Source organism: Grammomys surdaster, unplaced genomic scaffold (genome assembly GCF_004785775.1).
Source record: "Grammomys surdaster isolate TR1022 unplaced genomic scaffold, NIH_TR_1.0 137, whole genome shotgun sequence".
Lineage (NCBI taxonomy): Eukaryota > Metazoa > Chordata > Mammalia > Rodentia > Muridae > Grammomys > Grammomys surdaster.
Window position 1 is genome coordinate 13623649 of NW_021604595.1, and position 21423 is coordinate 13645071.

At 40.5% G+C, this 21423-nt stretch overlaps 1 protein-coding gene across 7 annotated transcripts in view; it reads right to left on the reverse strand.

The window, feature by feature from the left end:
* Window positions 1-21423, reverse strand: part of Fars2 (phenylalanyl-tRNA synthetase 2, mitochondrial) — a 446630-nt gene that overhangs the window by 200427 nt on the left and 224780 nt on the right. For all 7 annotated transcript variants that reach the window (XM_028763284.1, XM_028763282.1, XM_028763287.1 and 4 more), the window contains one exon: window positions 8076-8236. In XM_028763284.1, the coding sequence (XP_028619117.1) occupies window positions 8076-8236 (161 nt within the window). The remainder of the gene's footprint in view (window positions 1-8075; window positions 8237-21423) is intronic.

Genomic DNA, 21423 nt, shown 5'->3' on the forward strand with positions numbered 1-21423 from the left:
GAGGGCCCTGCTGGGCATAGATGGAAGAAGAGATCCTTGACCTCATGAAGGCTGGACGCCCCAAGGGGTGGGAATTTGAGGGTGGGGAGGTGGGAGAGGGGGAGTAGGTAGAGGTTACATCCGCAGAGAAGAAGGAGGAGGGGTAAGGGGATAGGGGGTTGCTGGGTGGGTGGGGAATGGGGTAAGGGGACAACATATTAAATGTAAATAAAACATCCAATAAAAAAAGTGGAAAAAAAGTGAAAAAAAAAAGATAAGATATATTCACATAGAATATAACTAGGCCACCACACATGGATAAATATCACTAAACACACAGTTGTACAACTAGCACTATAAAAAATATTATAGGAGAAGAGAATACTGAGCGGTATGTGTATGTTAAAGTGCCTTAATTTAAAAAATAGAAGTTATAATTCTCTAAACATAAAACACAAGAAAGTCTACTAGTTTTTACAGTTAAAAAGTAGTCAAAATCCATAGATTTGTGAGAATAGATTCCAATAAAAATACAAAGCTTTAAATAATAGGATAAAATGGGTTGTGGCCAATGAAACCTCTGAGTGTTTAAGGCTCAGGTTGTCGAAAATCAAGGTTGTCAAAGGAAGCTGTAGAGAGTAGCTAAAGTACCAAAAGTCACAGGAGGGAGGATGAGGCCCTTAGGAGAGCCTGTATTCTTAATGGTGATAGATTAAGATGGTGCTGTGTAGCGGGATGTTCCCCCACGCTACAACGCAATAAAGCTTGGTAATTTGGGTGGAGCTAACGTGGAAGGAGTGAAGAGTGGGAAGGAGAAGCAAGAGGAGGAGGAGAAGGGGAAGAGAGAGAGGAAGAGGAGAAACGATGGCAGAGGATGTCCAAGTGTCTCTAGCAGAGGTAGTTATTAATATCAAGGTTAGGTAATTGGGTTTACAATTCTGATTGTGTGGGCATCTTGTTAATTGAGCATTTTCAAATATATGAACCAACTGGTTAACCTTAAGCTCTAAGAGTCTTCATTGTACCAAGTACTATGGGCATGGTGGGTATTGCCTGGGGTTCAGTCAAGCTTTGTGGAGACAGTGTGGGGGACTGACAGAGCTATCCCCCACGCTGGCATCTCGTGGGTGCCAGGGCAGGTGTTACTTGATAGCTGGAGCTGTGGTCCAGAGCCAAAGCCATGGGAAAATGGCGGCTGTCTGGGAACAACCTGGACTGGGTGCCATTTTTTAAATATTACCTCCAATAATGCTGGTGGAGACAGAAGCAATAGCGTGGATTAAATACAGTAGTAGGTAGGGTCTCTTCTAAAGGCTTTATGTACAACTCTCAAAATATTCACAAATGTGAGGCTGGAAAGACATCTTCTGCAGTTAAAATCATTTGTTGTTCTTGCAGGGGGCCCAGGTTCAATTCCTAACTTACATGTGGCAACTTATAACCATCTGTAATTTCAGTTCCAAAAGTTATGATGCCATCTTTTGGACTCTGAGAGCCCTGTGTCCAAGTGGGCAGACATGCATGCAGGTAAAACACCCATACACGTAACATAAAATAAATCTGATGAACAAAGGGTCTGGGTTGACAAAAAAAAAAAAATGCATGCACTGGCCTAATCCTAGAGGTTGGAAAAGAATAGGTTGAACTCTGGGTGAGAGATGTGGGTCCTGTCTAAAGATGGGGAGGATGCTACAGGGTTAGGCAGAAGGAGGAGGACTCACCAGGCTGGGCTTCAGGGCAAGGTATGCTGGCATGGATGGATCTGGAGGGCAGATATGGTGTGAAAAATGATAGGACAAAGTCTGGTGAAGATAGGCAGCTGGGTAGGTCCAGAACTAGTAAGCTCATGGATCTTAAAGGAGAATCTACTAACAACACTGGACCAGAATAATTCCTAACTGCATTCTCAATTCTTATATCCACAGATAACTATGGCTCTCACTTTTCATCAAAGAACTGTTTCTGTGCAGCAGATGAAGATTATAATAGAAACCCACAACTGCTTAAAATGCAGAGAACAACCATTCATGGGGTGAATAGCCCCAGTGAATACATCTAGAACAAAACTGGTACATCTGAGGCTAAGGGGACATCTTGGAAGAAAAGGTGGAAAGATTTTTAAGAGTCAGAGGACAAGGGACTCGAGTGTGACATTGTGTCTTCTAGATATGACAGGGAAGCTTCTCCCATATCTCAGCAATATGGCTGCCTACACTAGACCTGAACAATGATGACACCAATAGAAGTACTAATGTGGATGCCAGGGAATCTCAGGTGGCCTCGTCTGTAGACAAAGAACTACAGGCAACTAATCAGTGCTGAGGGAGGGGATCTGTCTTCCTCAGGAATGAGCCCTTAACACCTTATCCCATATTTGAGAGAGGGTGGAGGGAAAAAGGGGAAGAAGGGAAAGAATATAATTAAAAACCTAGCAAGACAATGAGAAAGAATGGCCCCCAACTGTGCCTGTTCTTGCTGCACTGCTCACACTTGTGAGCCAATGATGCTCACTGAACATGCACAAAGCTGTTTTTCCATCTTCCTGTGTACTCTTGTGTCCCTTTCTTCTTGGAAGAACCTCTCTTTTCCAGCAAAAGAAAATGTTAAATTTTGATTAAGATGAAAAAATGCATAGGGTAGCAGTTAAAAGAAATGTCACTGCAACACACCGAAACTCTTGAGATTCTCATAACCAAATTTATGTGAAGTAGAAGGAGGAGGTACTGTAAAATCCTACTTTAAGTCTCTATCAGACACCATTTATGATAATGACAGAAACAGTAGCTCCAGAAGCTCCTCCAAGCCAGGAGATTAATACATAATCAGGTGAGAGCCCTGAGACAATTCTAGAGAGATGTGGAAGGATTTAGAGAATTAACTTGCAAGAAAAAATGAGAGAAAGGAAAAAGAGAAGTCTGACCTCCACATTCTGTGGTCAGTATTGCTGTAACTGCTTGATCACCTATGTGTACTTCCACCTCAATGCTGTTATCTGACATGCCTCAGTAAATCTGATTCTTCCTGTAGGTCAGACACATCTTGGAGTTAAGAATTAAGAATTTCCATGTCTACTACTACCTTGTATAGGTAAAAACAGAGCTTACTGAAAATTAACAGCTGTGTAGACTCAAGCTTGGCTTAAAATTCTGGCTGTCACTGAGTTGTAGAGTTATTATGACTAGGTTTACATGGTGGTTGTAACCCTCACATTCATGCCTATAGAATATATTCATAGTATCCACCAAATCCGTTGGGTGCACCATAGTTGTAATAGGAAAAGTATTAGTTCACAGTTGGCATCCAGGATTCAGTAAGTGTCATGCGTTACAAGGTCTTAAGATAATCATGCACAGGACTGGGGAGATGGCTCAGTAGGTAAAAGTGATTATAACCCAAGCCTGACAACCTGAGTTGGAATCCAAGAACCCACGGGGTGGGGTGGGGGATAGGGAAGGAAGCGACTCTCAAAGGATGTCCTCTGGACTCAATCTACACAGCACAGCAAGTGTTCTCTCTCTCTCTCTCTCTCTCTCTCTCTCTCTCTCTCTCTCTCTCTCTCTCTCTCTCTCTCTCTCTCTCATAACAGACAAATAATAAAGATTTTATGATCACATATAGAGGAATTATTGAATTATGCCTACTCAACAGAATAGATACTTAAGGGGAAAGAGCCAATATACAATATCCCTTTAAAAACCTCCAGTCCTTGCATAACTGCTGCTATCATTAGAAGGCTCAGAGAAAGTGAGTTTCCCTGGGCGACTAGACATAGCTGACTTCCCCCAAGACTGAGTAGATACAATAAACCAGTACAGCTCCCACCTGCTGATGCCTGATCCCAAATCCTTGTCTATTGAACTTATGTTTTAAAATTCTAATTTCATTGTCTCTAGTTGATATTCATTCTGATCTAAAGACTAACATCTCATCACTTTAAGCATAAAGATAAAGGAGAAATACAAGTACCAATAAAGGGGAGGAAGGAATGGGGAGGAGAGAGGCGAGGACAGGAAAGGAAGGAATCTTAAGCAGGTCATCAAAAATTTAAAGAGAGTAAAAGTAACTGCAATTCTTAAAAACTTAGAGCAAGAAGAAAGGTTTATAGATCTACTTGTGAAAGAATAATGCTAAATTTACAAGAAGAATGCACCAGAGGAAGATGGCTCAGAACCAGGCTGGAGGGTCTGCCTCATTGACAAACGAGGCCTTGGCTGTCACTCAGAGCGTGTAGCTTGTGGACTCATGGCACAGTAATAACATGCAGAGATGAAGAAATTCAAGCCTCCTCGCCCCACATGGAAGCCATGTTTAATAGGAAACACAGGTGATTCATTTGGATATTAAAACTTGACAATTATTAATATATGTGGTTTTCTGTGATTAGATTCATAAAGGAAGTTAATAAACCTGGTAGTTTATATATTTACATATGAGTACAACATGCTCTGGATATGAATAATGTATCCATGAATTTTAAGTCAATTAAGCTTAAAAAAGACAACCTGCAAAGACCTCTCATCTGGCAGAAAAGAAGACAGCCAGTATTGCTAAAAAATTGGTAAACTACTATGGACAGACATGTGATTAATGACATTTAGGCAAGCTATGTAAATAAAGTGCATGATGTATTAATACTGTATAAGGCTAAATATTGACCTCACACTTGTAGATTGCTTCAAAAATATATACAAGCTGATTTACTGTGCACTCAATTTAGGGCACTAATATGCAAGTGTGACTTCCTGGGAGTGCAGAGATACATCCCATAAAGGTACATGCATTTAAACGGCAGTACATCGGGCCGTGGAGCAGCGGGCAGAAAGCTCTTGTGCAGGGCAAGGGAACACTTGCATGACAAAGCAACCACAATGTTTGTCCACTTATTGAAAGCATCATTTGGGTAGGCCAAAGAGAACTGTCATGCGTAAATCTTTGTTCAAAGTATGCATGCTGAAGACCAAAAATTAAAATGGCATGAGTCAAGTTTCTCCTTACTAAATCTAAGAAATGGCTCTCAAAGTGTTACAAGAGTATCCTGGATAAGGCCTCAGAGTGCTCTAAATCAGAGACTGTCCTTGCAGCCAGAACACCCTCATAGCCAGGAGCTAATTTATAAGACCATGGAGATGCAGAGGATACAACTCCTGAGGCCAAGAGAGCCTGGGGCATAAGTTAGGAGGACCCAAGGGAAGATAAAGGAGACAAATCTCTGCCTAACACAACAGGATCCTGGAGGTTCCTGGCCAGAGAAGTCATAAGCTGCAAGATCACAGCTGCAGAAGGCGTTTCTCAACATTTCTGTCCTAGTCAGGGGAGTATTCTCTAGGATTACAGACAGCTGTGGCAAAAGGCTCCTGGTTCCTTCTTAGGGACATAGACTTGGCAACTGTATGAAAATAGTAAAAGGTACTACTAACAAAATTAGAATATTTGATGGCAAGCAACATTATTTGAAAAGGAGAGAGGCAGGCAAAAAATGCTACTGAAAGACATCTAGAACCCTAGAACTTGAGAATATGTTCCTATGTCTAGAGAGAGGTACCAAGGTCTCCACAGAGGCAACTAAGAAAGGTCTGGAGAGGCTAGGCATGGTGGAGCATCACTTGGAAGGCAGAGGCACACTGATTCCTAGGACTTTGAGGACAGCCTGGTCTACACAGCTACTTCAAGGCAAGCCAGGTCAATATCGCTAGACTATTTTTGTCTCAAACAAAACAAAACAAAAGAAAACAAAACAAAACAAAACAAAAGGAGAAGTATCCTGAATTATGTTACTAGCAGTACGGAATCACAGGAGTCCTAGTAGGGAGGAGGCAAAAATTCAGAGAAAATGACCAGATTTCAGGAGTTCTAAAGGACATGTGGTATGTATTTAGTCAAATTAGGGGTCTAGAGAGCTGGCAAAAACACAGGAACAGGCTATCCCCTGGAGCCTCCCTAAGGAACCATACCTACTACCACCTTGATTCCAGAGTGCCAGACTACCGATTTAAATGAGATAACTTCATGTTTTAAGTCCCCAACTTTGTAGTCATGTGTCAAAGCAGTAAGATAAATTGATATGTACTTTGGTATCTTGAAGTAAGGTGATATTTATAACAAACACTTAAAAGTGGAGAAGTGGCCTTGGGATTAGTTATTAAGTGAAGAAGCTAATGGGTCATGGCAGGGGCTTTCACAGGTCACACTTCAGCAATGAAGGAAGTCAGGGCAGAAACAGGGCAGAACTTGAAGCTAGGAACTAAAGCAGAAACCATGGAGGGATGATGTTTCCTGACTTGCTCAGCATACATTCTTATACACCCAGGACTACTCACCCTGAGATAGCACTGCTTGCAGTGGTAGGACCCTTATACATCAATCACTGAATTGAAAAAAAGAAGAAGAAGCCCTACAAACGTGCTTACAGGCTAATCTTCTGGAGATGTTTTCTCCAGTTTAATTCTTTCTTTTCAGATATATTTAGATTTATATCAAGGTAACACACACACATACATATACATAGAGAAAGAAAGAGAATGTGTGTGAGTTTAAATGGAGATACAATCTAAGAGGACAACAATGTCCCTTATAAATACCATAGGATAATAAACTGAAAGCCCAATGCTAGGAATGGGTTACCTCTTTTGGAATTGTTGGTCAGTAAATGTCCCTCAGACCTTCATACATTACAGGGGTTCTCTGTTGCTTTTCGTTACATTCCAAGTCCTTTTGCTGAAGACAACTGAACTATCAAACTAGAACATATCTGGAAATGTTATCACTAATGACTGGCTTTCACAGTGCTGGACAGTACTATGCACACTAGTAAACAAAAACAAGCTACCATTAGTCTACTCTGACATGAAACCTGGAAGCTATAATAACATCCTGCCTGTCTGGATAAGCCCACTGGTGCTATAGTGGCATGAATGTCATAGGAGCAATCAACCAGTATTTGATTAGATTTAAGGCCTGCTCTACAAGGTGGAATCTATAGTTCACACTATTATAAGGGCTAAAATCCTGTGGTTAGACAGAACATAGGACCTAGGGAACAACTTGCTGTTTCTCCAATAACAGGACATGATATTAAAACAACTCAATGACTTACCATTATATATACATATTAGTGAATTTCACAAGCCTCATGAGAGAAGCTCCTCCCCTTCCCCCCATAGATAGTGACCTACAACTGGTCCAGGTAAAGAGAATACTAGATTGCCAAGTGCTCAGACCTAAATGGGAAATCTATAAAAAATTCTTTCCTTCCAAGTATCAGGGGATCATTGCAAAATCGTGAAAACATTGTAAAAGCCATTGGTAAGTGGAAAACTACAACAAAGCAATGCTTTCTGGACACAACAGGGCAGTTGCACATATGACCTCTCAGAGACTGTGGCAAGACCAGTCCAAGTTCAAGCCAGACAAAAGTCCAATTATAAGGAGGAAAAGTGACTATGAATTCCCTAACAAGGAAGGAGAGGTGGCTTTCTTTAAGGGGGTGGCACCCGGTAGGTGGAATACATCCCAAAGAAAGCCTGCAACCCCAACACTAACTGAACTGTTTTATTTATTTGGGTATGGAACAGACAGTGGATCTGGGAAGAATTGGGAGAGAAGGTGAGTTTGGTCAAAATGCAATGCATCAGATTATAGAGAATTAGCAAAGACATGAATTAAATCTATTTTAAAAGGGAGGATTTATTATGACTTAAAGATCCAGAGATATCGCCCACTATGGCAGGAATAGCATAAGAAGCAGAAGACAGCTGCTCCTAATTTTTCCATAACCAGCAAGGCAGAGTATGGGTGCTTGTGCACAGTTGCCCTTGTCCTTTTAATTCATGCAGGACAACTGAAGCTCTTTGAATGGCACTGCCCACATTTAGGTTGGGTTTTCTGATCTTGATTTACCTAAGCTAGATAATTCTTTAAAGAAATGCTCAAAGATTTGTTTCTGTGGTGACTTTAAATCCCATCAAGCTGACTGTCAAGACTGTCACCCTGATTTTAAAATATTATTTGAAATTTCAACAATGTTCAAGTAGGAGAACCTCCCAGATTTTAATGACCATTTATACCAACGATATCCTAATTCTTCTAAGTCATCTTACCTGAAACTTGACACTCTGATTGATGTCTGACAGGCGGAACTGCTTCAGGAAGCGCTCATCCTCACTCCAAAAAAGGCGGATGTCAGGGATATCATAGAGGACCATCGCCAGTCTCTCTAATCCCAGGCCAAAGGCCCAGCCGATTCGATCCTGAGCACCAGCTATGATCAGAAACAAAGCAAAAATGTCTGTTTAGGAAAGCATCAAGATCACACAGATGTCTGGTGCTTTCTGACAAAGGCTGGCAGTGCTGAATGGTGCCTCCTAGTGGCAGGAATGAAAAGTACTATGAGCTTATCCAAGACAATGTTCAATCTTACCTGTTTGTTTCTTTTTATACTTCTTATATCCCCCACCCCCACCCCAGAAGCTTTCTGGAATCATACCAGCTGGGGAGTGTCATTGATATCTCAATAAAGTTCAAAGGTAGGTTTGCTTATCCTCTCGTTGTTTCTTATTCTATACCTCCCGATGTGTGTGTGTGTGTGTGTGTGCACACGCGCGCGTGTGTGCACGCACATGTGTTTGTGTTGATCCCAGAGGTTATCATCAGGTACCTGTTTTAGTTTCTTATGCACCTTATTTTTTAAAGATTTATTTATATTCTTATTTTATGAGTATGGCTGTTTTGTGTGCATATTTTGGTGTGCACTATATACATGCAGTGTTCACAGAGGCCAAGGGTGTTTTGCCTGGATGTACATAGGTGAACCATATGCATGCAGTTCCAGTAGAAGCCAGAAATGGTGCTGGAGCCTCTCGAATTGGAGCTCCAGATGGTCTTGAGCTGCTAGATGGGTGCTAAGAACTAAACCTGGGTCCTCTGCAAGAATGAAAAAATGATTTTTAGCTTCTATACTGTATTTTTGAGGTAGGTTTCTTAATGAACCTGAAACTCCCTGAGTCAGTGAGACTGGCTGGTCTTTGTCTTCCTAGCACTAGGATTATAGGCATTCACTATCAGGTCTGGATTTTCATCAGGTCCAGATCCAAGTTCAGGTCCTCATGCTTGCACAGCAAGCACTTTATCTGCTGCGTCATAACCCCAGCTCCAAAACCATGGCTTGGCTCCCACCTCTGAATTAGCATTTTCTATAATCTGTGTTTGTTTTGATTCAAATATTAGTACCCTACATGCAGACCACTTAAGAGAAAGGAAGATAAGATCTCTCCCTAAGTGGCTTGTCATACAGAGATACATCTTCAAAATGTGCCACAGCAAATGGCTGACATTAAGAGAACAGTATCAGGCTATTAAGAACAGGGGCCCCATCCCTAACTCAGAGGCTATCATCAATTGATAACCATGTGCAAATGAAAATCTAGTCTTCTCTAAGGGAGTCTCTGAACTACTCTGAAGGGCAGATTGCATGACAGCAGTAGATGCCAACAGAAAATTAACTAAATGCCATCGTTGGAGATTCCTTGTCATAAAATGGCTTTTTTTTTCCTTCTTCTTCTTCCTTTTTAATGCTATCTTTCTCTCTCTTTTTACTCTACAGGTCCATGACATACGTATTACGGCTTCTGGTTTTGTGTTTTTATGGGAGTGGTTTCACACTTTCCTGAGTGTGTGAGCAAGTGGGTCTCTGCATCTGTATCTGTTTATGTTCCTTTTCTTGGGCTCTTTTCCTGTGCTTGGTTGTTTGTTTGGTTCCATTCTCGTGAGGCTGTCTTTGTTTTATCATCATTATAACATATATATTATTTATTAGAAGCCTGTTTGTTGTCTAATGAGATGTAAAGGAGGGAGATTTGGATGAGACGGGAAGTGGACAAGAACTGGGAGGAGTAGAGGGAAGGGAACCTGTAACCAGAATATGTTGTATGAAAAAAAAGTTCAATTAAAAAACCCTTCACCATTTTAAAGATGCCATTTTTATTTTGCTTAAGCTATCTCAAGAATGTGGGAAGAAATGTGTATTCAGTAGCATTTATTCCAAAGGTAAAGGGTCCTGTCCAGATTATGACACAGACATGAACTTTAAGGCTGTATTTCACATATATGAGGCAGGATAAGAAATGCTATAAAGCACTGTGTGGAGGAAGGCTTCGGAGTCATTTGTACAGCTAGAAAAGCTTACATAAAGAGCTCATGAAAGAACCCCATTCCAATTGGACACCAACGATGCACAGGGTTTTATGGCAGTCAGGGGTGGTCCAAGACCCCCACCATCATGCACAGGTCTTAGAGAAAGTCCTGCCTGAATATGGTGAGGCCCCATAAAGGATGAGATTTTGCTCCTCTGATTAGCCATTAGCCCATTTTAGGTTAGACTCCACTTTTACAGACTAGAGAGAATGGACATTGCTGGCTGTAAGCAACCATTTGGACTTAAGAAGCCTCAGAAAGCTGCAAGAGGAAACAGGAACCTTGGACACCTAAGAAGCACTTTCCCCAGTACCTCAGTGTGCTGAGAAGTGGGCTTGTAAGTACCAGGTGACCTTTATGCCAGTGCTAGTCGAGCATACTCATCTCATCATTATTCTGGTGAAAAGGCTTGGTCGAGGGGCTGAAGAGATATCTAAGTGGTTAACAGCTTATACTGATCTCACAAAGGATTGGAGTTTGATTCCCAGCACCCACATCAGGCAACTTAACAACACTTATTACTCCAACTATAAGATCTGACAAATCTAGCTTTGCCAGATATCTGTAGACAGACAGATAGACAGACAGAAAGACAGACAGAAAGACAAACACACACATACACACACACACACAGACATGCACACACACAATTTTCAAAAAAAATATAAAAGCTTGCTTATGTTGTGACAACCAATCACCATGGAAGTTTTGAAAAAAGAGCAATGTTTGCTTGGTAAGCTCTAACAAATTTTACCTTTAAAACACTTTGATTTGGTCCCATTTATCTGGAATTTTATCCCATTTTATTTGGAATACACTCAGCACTATATCATGGCTCATTAAGTTATTAAGACAATGTCATGAATGTCTGCTATGGATGCTAGTTACCATATATAGTCTACAGGAGGCCACCAGAAAAAATAGATCTTAGGTCTAAGGAAATGCCTATCCAGAACAACTGGGCTGTTTTTAACTTTGAGGATGCCGTGCATTACATAATTAGTCATAATAATTCACTTTTTATTTTGGCTCTGTGGAAACTTGGAGACAAACATGTACATCCACTCAACAACTGAAAAAACCCTCAGAGTTTAAATCTATGTAAGTCCTACCACAGCTTTATTTTAATGTCCTGATTTCCACTTCGCACTGATTATTTCAACTACTTATTTTACCCTCTTCTACGTATCATACAGAGTGCTTCAAATGCTCTGTGGGAGAGTGCAAGCCATAACTAAACAAAACTGAGGACTACTGTCAGTTCAAGCTGGAATAAGCTTCAGCTTTTTGCCATACTTGCCTGTAATAAATGACAGATATTCAAGGTGACACAGAGCTTACAGTAGCACTCCCCCCTCATTCTAGAACCACAGACGCCAGGAAGCCAGAGTGACCAGAATGTAAGCAGGAATGCTTGCCAACAGAACCCTTGTGATGAGAGGCACCCATGCACTCTAATGAAGGCCACTGTGCGTTGACAGAACCTCCTATGAGAGAGAGTTCATGTTTTCATCGTGTCTGAGCATCTTAATAAGGCCAGTCACTCACTACACAGAAGGGAAAGAATGAGCAAGAGTCCAAAGAGAAAGCTATGAATGAAGAGGAAGATACTATCACTGTGGAAGCAGAGGAACAAAACTGATCTTATAGTCTTAGATGATTTTAACGCATGGATGTGCCTATGAGAAGCCTGGTTCTACAGGACGCATCTCTAGAGCTACCAAAGGACAAGGGAGAACAATACTAGATAGTGCCCATTAAAAGATGCTACCTCAGGAGCTGATTTTTCCCCAGAGAGTGAAAGATAACAACAACGATTATAAAACCAGGGAAGGGGAGACTAGAAAAAGCATACAGACCAATATCCCTACTCAACAATGGGAGACTGATCCCTTCTCTCCTCAGAAAGAGAGAGGTACTTTAGTCTTCTATCTATAATACATGGTCACTAGCCTAGATCAGAATAAACTCTTCATTAGGAGTACGATTTAGGTTTAAACAAATGGCTCTGTGGGGCACGTGCTGACTTTCCAGAGGCTCTGAATGTGGGTCTCAGTAGCCACTCTAGCAGTCACGCCATCGATCTACAGCGCCAGGAGAGCCAATGCCCCCTTCTGCCTCTATGGGCACCTACACTCACATGCATGCAGCAGTCACACGGCCACATGCATATACACAAATAAAAGCAGATGTTTCAAAACCTATAACTACCAAAGCTCTATTGGTGTCTCTCTTTCCCTTCGCCCCCCTCCCCCCAAGTATGTACTCTTGGCTATTACAAAAAAGAAAATAAATTCCCAGAAGATAATTTTTTCAGTTGTTATAGTGTGAGAGTGAAAATTCATTAAAACTAAAGATAATAGCGTTTTTAAGTAAAATAAAATTTCAGAGGGGCATGCTAGGAAAAAAAAGTGCAGACCAATATTCCATACAAACACAGATGCGTAAATCCTCAAAAAATTACTAGCAAGCCAAACTCAGCAGCATATTAAAAGGATTATACACTATGATCAAATGGGATTTGTGAAGGAATGCATGCAAGGGTAGTTCAAAATATGAGATCCAATCAATGTGGTACAGCAAGCTAGTAGAAAAGGGGGTACATACACCATTATCCTAATTAATGCAAAAGAATTTGATAAAACACAAAATTCTTTCATGATTAAGTAATTTTTTAATAATTAGGACACAATGGAATTTCCTCAACATGAAGATTGTATGTGAATAACTCATAGCTAATATCATACTCAGAGGTGAAGAACTGACAAGAATGTTCACTCCTCCCCTTCTATTGACAGAGTACTGACAGTATAAATAGAAAAATGAGAGAAGAACAAGAAAGAAAAAACACCCATTTGGAAATTACAAGCTACAATTATCTCTATTTATAGATGACACAATTTTCTGTATAGAAAACTTTAATGAGTCCATGAAAAAATGTGAACTTATAAATTCAAGAAAGCTGTGTAATATATATCCAAAATTTCAAAACTCAATTACATGTCCAAATGTTAATAATGAACAATTTAAAAATTGAATAAAAAGTCCTTTATTTACAAGAGCACCAGGAAGAGCAAAATAGTTATAGTTTAGCAACAACTGTCTTTACTAGCTGAGATTTGAAATCTAAATTTAATACTAAAAAGTTAAAATTTCTTTTTTCTTTCTTTTTTTTTTTTTTGGTTTTTCGAGACAGGATTTCTCTGTGTAGCTCTCGCTGTCCTGGAACTCACTCTGTAGACCAGGCTGGCCTCAAACTCAGAAATCCACCTGCCTCTGCCTCCCAAGTGCTGGGATTAAAGGTGTGTGCCACCACCACCCGGCTTAAAATTTCTTAAAGACTACATAGGGAAAGAAATAGTCCCCTACCTCCAAATGTATAGGAAATCAAAGAAAGAAACTGAGTTTCATCAGTATTTAGATTATTTTTACATGAAATCATAACCTACATAATGGCAACAAATGATTGCCATGTGTCTGACAAAGGATGGCTCTTTAAGGTAAAAGGGAACTCCCACAAAACAACCACAAACAACCCTACTGCACAGGGGCAAAGATTTGAACAGCCTTGCCATGTACATGTGGTCAACATGGAAGGTACTCAACATCATTAGTAATTAGGAAATTCAAATTAAAACCACAGTGAGAAACTACTCCTCACAACTGATAAGAAAGACAAAAAGCACATTTGGTGGCTCCTAAGAAGTTACTGAGTTAGGGCTTGAGAGTAACAGCTTAGACGTATAGTACTCATCTAATATGTACAATGCCTGGGTTCAATTTTGATATATGACAAAATAGTTTTAGGTTCATAATACTGATGAGTAATCTGTCTTCCTTCTCAATAATTCCCTCTTCCTTCCCCTACTCGCCCAATTGCATACTGGTGTTCGGTAGTATTGGTCCGGGTAAATGGTGGAAATAACTATGATGCATTTCAAAAATGAAGGGCTGAACAGAATACATGGCTTACATATAATAAAATATAATTTGGCCCCCAAATTATGCTGTCCTGATACATTGCATAGCAAGCATGGCTCTTGTAACGAGAATGTTATACAAAGAAGCCAGGCACAAAATGTATGGTCGCTAGAAAAGACAAGCTCATGAAGGCACCAAGCTGATTAGTAGTCACGGGATGGGAGAGATGACTGCAGGTCTTGCTTAATGAGCATAGAGCTGCTAACCGTGGAGATGAAACTGCTGAAAACAGTGGTGAACTATATAGTTCAAACAGGGTAACAGGGCAAACTTTATAAATTTACTACATAAAATATTATATATTATTGAATCAAAAATAATTTAATATTTGCTAACAGCTCTGAACTCTATGACATGGCTCACTTTAAAGGACTTAAATCAAGTGATGATCTAAATAAATGCTCAATGAAATACAAACTATAACATAATGGGTAGTATTTACTATTTAACAGCAAAACTAGATACAAATTGTCAAGTCTTCTCTCCTTGAACTTGGAAGGACAGAGGTACAGCCCACCATGATGCTGTTGAGGGGGCATGGTATCCCATAGTCTTCTTCCATCTGGGCATGTCTCTGTTTGGATGTCCCTTTCTCAGTGTACCTCCCTAAGGACACCTTAGACACATGGACAAAAGTCTTCTTCAACACATATGCTAGCCACTGCTGCTATCTGCTTCTGTAGAAAACACGCCTCACCCCACCCTTCTCACTCAAGTTCTTATTTGTCACCAGACTTGTGAGACACCTTAGCCTCTTAATCACTGACACAGCTCCAGGAGTGTCCATTTGGCACATACCTCATTCTCAGTACAAATTTACAAAGAGATAACAGGAGACTGTGAAAGAAGGAAGTCTCAAAATTTTACTTGCTACAGGGAATTTCATATTTAACATGGAGCTTTCAGTAATTTCCCTTTGTTTTGTACCTCCAAGAGCTTTTGTTGATCATATACACTTTGAGGTAACATTTTAACAGAAGTGACTTAACGTTTTGTTCTTATAAAAGGGATGGTCTCTTGTCAGCCAGGTTTGGTCAAAGTAACTATAAAATCAAGCAATGTTTCTAAACTTGTAGTCTTCCTGTCCCTGTAGAGAACTTGTGTGATTACAGGTGTGAGTTACCATGCCTAGCTAGAAAGACAGCCATGTTGCTGAGTCCCAGCAGCTGAGGCTGCACAGATAAGCTCAGAGATGCCACCCCAGAAGAATCATCACTCAGAGACTGGAACATGAGAAGGGGATGTCCTCCTCATTTCCCACTCCCATGGCTTATGAGGTGGGCTCTGTGGTGCAGGCATGAGTGCAAGGACCAAGGCCTATGATCTTGGTTCTGCTTTGCCTTCTTCCCCAGCAACTGGGTTATAGAAAGCTAAACAATTCTGTCTACTGCTTTCTATTCATTAATTATTTTCTTAGAAGGCCAAGGACTAAAGGAAATTATTACTTATTAAAATGAGTTTTTGTAATCTATTAGTATGTATTTCCTTCTATGTCAAAGGGTTTGATTTCTGAAAATTCTTCAATGAAAGGGGACACATGCCCAAGAAAACTGGTACACAAAACCCTGAAACAACTTATCAATTAATATGCATGTATCTCATGGGATGCCATCAATTCCAGGATATTTCACCCATACTGTATTGATTTAATGCCTCACAGTGAAGTCATAGAATCTGCCAGATTGGTATCAAGGCTTTACAGATGCTGGAACTCAAACTTATGGACAGGTCAAGTACATATCCACTGGCTGGTTCTCCAGACTCATGTGGAAACATTAATGTACAGGGGCTAAGGTCTTTCCAAACACCAGAGAGCTGCATTCCATCTGGGAGCCTTGTATTTTAGAAGTGCTTGTTTGTAGATTGACTATGTCATAGTCCATGAAAGCTTGAAAAATGGCTAATAGAAGGAGGAGCTCAGATATATCAGGAGAATTCTATGTTGGGTATTGGCTACTCCAAAAATGGTCTGTATACTGGATATAACATGAACACACACAGGACTCACCCTCCATGAGTTAACAGGATGAGTGCTTAAGCAGAGGCACTGGATAAAAGCTTTTGCATTACTGGATCATTAGGTACACTGACCATTCCAGGAACAGCAAGCAGCACATTGCCCAGAGAGACACTGTGCACACAGAGGCAGGCCTAGAAAGGCCTGTGCAGTGACATCAACTCTGATTTGTCCTTTTCCTACCTAGGATGTGTTCCCTGGTCTCCTACTTTTAGCAACACTTCTTAAACTTTTCCTGCGAGACAGGCTACTGGATGATTGACTTCTCAGGTTGACCGTCAAGATCGATCTCCTGCTGGAAAAATGTCTCTAGGTGTATACATCCTTGGCCCCACACACTTCTGTCAATAAGTCCTTCACAAGATCCAAAGGCAGACTTTCCTTTTAAGTTTCCTGTGGTCTGGATCAGACTGTGCACCAGGTTCCACTGGCTACTAAAAGAGTTTTCTTAACATGCTCTGCACTGTGCACTCTTCACGGTGCATAGACACCATTACTTTATCTCATGGATCTCACCTCGCCCCAGGCCCCTTATTTACTGGGTCTAGGATTTGGCTTTCTGTACTTAAAGGAACAGAAGTTTTTGAAGTACATGTCAATCAACAGTACATAAAGTGATGACCAAAGACATTCCCCTTGGCAGGCATCCTTAATTTCCCTGAGAGACATGCAAGATAGAAATTTTCATCTTTCTGATCCTTTAGAATTTAATCCAGGCATAACAGGGAGCCTTCCCAGAAGCTAGCCAGTTCTGGACAGTAATACATTGGAAAGCAATGAACCAACCCCCACAGGCTGAATTTCCTTTTCAAATATCTGATCTAGGAAAGGACATGACAATGGGTCCTAGATAGAATTGCTGGGATACTCACAGGCTAGAGTTTCACCTCAGGTAAAGAACCCTCTGGAAGGCCCCTTTTAATTACCACATTAGCTACTATCACATAAGAATACAACGACTATAGAAGGACTATAATGTACCAGCAAGCTAATACAGGAGGCAAGAAGCTGGTTGCTGGAAGCCAGTATACTAAGAAGACAGCAGGTAAATGGATAGTCTTGTCCCTGTAAAAGAGCCTTGAATCTCCACATTAAATCCTTTCAGTCTTTGAATGAATGATGATGATCTATGTGACTTGCTCCACCATTAACTATGGTTTTGCTTCTTGTTGAAAGACATATAAAAACTTCGATGATGAGCAATAGGGAGAGGAATATCAAAAGCTATTGAAATGATAGGGCTTCAGGGGAGAAAGGTGATTTCAATGAATAGATTTCTTTCTTGAGACTTTCCCTTTGGACTGCAAATAGCAAGTGCCAGCTTTCATCTGAGTTTCAGGTTGTCTTCTTTCAAATAAAGTATCAGTCACTTTTGGCAGATATGCAAAGCCAGGGTGTAGGTCTCAATGACATAAGACATGGAGCTTTGAGTAGTAATAATATGAACACTGAGTGCAAAGTGTAGAGTCTGTGCCTGAGCACTGAGCAGATCTTAGGCTTCCACTCTGGACCCAATCCCACAAAACCTAGAGGAGGCAGGACTCCCAGGAGCTCTAACCCCAGCAGTATTTTAGCTCAAGTCCAAGTAGATCAAGGACCTTCACATAAAAACAGATACACTGAAACTAATAGAAGAGAAAATGTGGAAAAGCCTCAAACACATGTGCACAGGGGAAAAGTTCCTGAACAGAACACCAATGGCTTATGCTCTAAGATCAAGAATTAAGAATGGGACCTCATAAAATTGCAAAGCTTCTATAAATCAAAGGACACCGTCAAGAGGACAAAGTGGCAACCAATAGATTGGGAAAAGATTTTTAGCAATTCTACATCTGATAGAGGGCTAATATCGAAGGTATGCAAAAAAACTGAAGAAATTAGATTTTAGACAATCAAATAACCCTATTAAAAATGGGGTACAGAGCTAAACAAAGAACTCTCAACTGAGGAAACTCGAATGGCCAAGAAGCACCTAAAGAACTGTTCAACATCCTTACTCATGAGGGAAATGCAAATCAAAACAACCCTGGGATTTCACCTCACACCAGTCAGAATGGCTAAAATCAAAAACTCAGGTGACAGCAGATGCTGGCAATGATGTGGTGAAAGAGGAACGCTCGTCCATTGTTGGTGGGATTGCAAGCTGGTACAACCACTCTGGAAATCAGTCTGGTGGTTACTCAGAAAATTGAACATAGTATTTACCTGAGGATCCAACTATACCACTCCTGGGCATATACCTAAAAGATGCTCCAACATACAACAGGGACACATGCTTCACCATGTTCATAGCAGCCTTATTTATAGTAGACAGAACCTGGAAAGAATTCAAATCTCCTTCAACAGAGGAATGGATATAGAAAACATGGTACACTTACACAATGGAGTACTACTCAGCTATTAAAAACAATGAGTTCATGAAATTCTTAGGCAAATGGTTGGAACTAGGAAATATCATCCTGAGTGAGGTGACCCAATCACAAAAGAACACACATGGCATGCACTCACTGATAAGAGGATATTAGCCCCAAAGCCCACAATACCTAAGATACAAGGCATAGACCACATGAAGCTCAAGAAGAAGGAGGAAAACCAAAGTATAGGTGCTTTGGTCCTTATTAGAAGGAGTATCAAAATACTCAACCAGAGCTCCCAGGGTTTAAATATCCAGACTGGGAACACAAAGGGAGGGACTCATGGTTCCACCTGCATAGGTAGTTGAGGATGGACTTGTCAGGCATCAGTGAAAGAGGAATGTCTTGGTCTCTGAAAGTTTGGACCCCTTAGTGTTAGGGAATTCAAGAGCAGGGAGCTGGGAATGGGTGGATAGGTGGGGGCACACCCTCATAGAAGTAGGAGGAGGGGGGATGGGATAAGGGGTTTTTGGGGGAATGGGAGAGGGGATAGCATTGAAAGGTAAATAAATAAAATATCCAATAAAAAACATAATGGAGCTGGCAATTGTAGTTGAGCAGTTGAGACTTTTTGTCAACAATATATTACAGGTATTCCATATAATCCTCAAGGACAAGGTATGGTGGAAGAGGCCCATGGAACTTTAAAAAGATTGGTGAGACATGCTGTTGCTTAGACAAAGAATGATGCCGACCTGTGAGCTTGGTGAGTGCCCTGACCAGGGTGACTGGGAGCTGTATTGGACATATGTTCCCGACCCACCTTTGCTTGACTATAACCCAGATGGAAGAAGCTGCCTTGCCTCAAGTTTTTAGACCTTGTGGTACAGATAATCAAAAAGAGAAATTATAATGTCTCTTGTACTTTTCTTAAGGTGACCAGCTATTAGGACTCAATCATGTACTGGTCTAGAAATAAATCCAATATTAGAAATAACAGTCTACACTTGGAAGGCTGGATCTGGACATTTTCAGAGACATATTAGGAAATTAGCTGTAGTTCACTATGATGTTATGATAGCAAGAGATAAAGTTTGGACAGGATCTGGATTTCAAACAAAGGATACTGTAGGTTTTAAGGCTCTTTTAACTGTCAAGCTAAAATTGGTTTTGTCTCGTCTACAGTATTTATTGTAAGTTGCATTGACTATAATTTCCAATTGTGTTAGTGTGTTGAAACCTGGCATGTCTGTTACGGGGGTCTATTAACCAGCTTTCGTGTCACTGCCCTGAGTATTAGAAAACCTTGATTCTCTGAAAAAAGCTTGAAAGTGCTGAAAGAAGTGAGTTAGGCTTTAAGCAGAAGCAAGAGGGTAGCAGGCTTGATTATTGCTGGTCTAAGAGCTTTAATTTCAGTAATTGCTAGCATCACTGCTTCTGCAATAGCATTGACCCAAGGAGTTAAGACAACAATTTTTGTTAGCCATCTAGCAAAAAAATGTTTACTAATGTATTGAGTATACAAAAGGATTTATATAGGTATCTGGAACAATGGATGATACTCTGTAACCTATTCAAATTATCTGAAGGAGGTTCAGGGTTCAAGAGTTAGGAGCCATCCCAAGTGTCATGACAAATATCATCAAAGTAGTTAGTGTTACTTTTAAAATTTACAATGATTGTCATTATAATTAGAAAAAAGTTTAAAGACACCTGTAAGGTATTTGGCATAATCCTAACATGTCTCTGGGTGTGTTAACTTTGCATAGTGAGATTATGAATTTTAAAAATGCTGCTTTGTTGAGCTTTGATACTACAAATAATGCCAATAAAATTATCCATGGCCTGAGGTCAATATTTCCATGTTAGTCAAACCTCAGGAATGGCATATATAGCTTGATCAGGCTAGCCCTTCTTGTCCTGGGTATATGTTTATTCCTGCCCATTGTGTTAAAGCTTGTCTCTAACTACATAAACAGGCTAGCAGCCAAAGTACATGACTTGGAACTGATAATGGACCCCCAGAGTTACTAATTTAACAGGCTGGCAAGCCACGGACGGGTAAGATTCTGCACAGAGCCTTACCAACCTAAGACAAAAGAGCATTGCTTATGATAATGCATATTCCACGACAGGTAAGGAAGGCTTTCTTTTCAAAAAGATGTAAGACAGGCTCAGTCTGGTTTATACAATAAAAAGGGGGAGATGTGGAGAGCTTTTGGCGATGCCTGGAAGGAATCTGTCATTGGCCAAGGACAAGGAAATGGGCTGCTTGGAAGGAACCTGACATAGGCCAAGGAAATGGACTGCAGGCAGGAATCTGACATTGGGCTGGAACAAAGAAGTAATTTCTGGCAGAAATTTAAATCCTAGGCTAGAACAAAGAAGAAATTTCAGGCAGGAATCTCAATCTTAGGCTAGAACAAAGAAGTAATTACCAGCAGAAATCTAAATCTTAAGCTAGAACAAAGAAGTAGGCTTCAGGCATAAAAATGACTTTGGGCTAGGACAGGGAAGTAGGCTCAGATATTCTGATCATCCTGATAAGCCCTTAGAAATAGTGATCACAGGAATGATCATGGAACTCTGTTTATTGTCCTGCATGTTCTTTGATTATCTGGGTTTATTGTTTTCCTTGTTCCTGGACTATTTGCATCTAATGTATTGCTAGTTCCTCAACCTAGAACTGACCTTAATGCTTGCATGTAATTTAAACAGTATAAAGGCAAAAAAGGAGGAGGAGGGATGGGATAGGGGATTAATGGGTGTGGGGAATGGGGATGGCATCTGAAATGTAAATAAATAAAATATCGAATAAAAAAGTGTAAATTGCAAAAAAAACTGGATCAGGAAGTATTTAGGGAATTTGGAAAGAAAGGACGGGGGAACGGAAGGGAAGGGAAG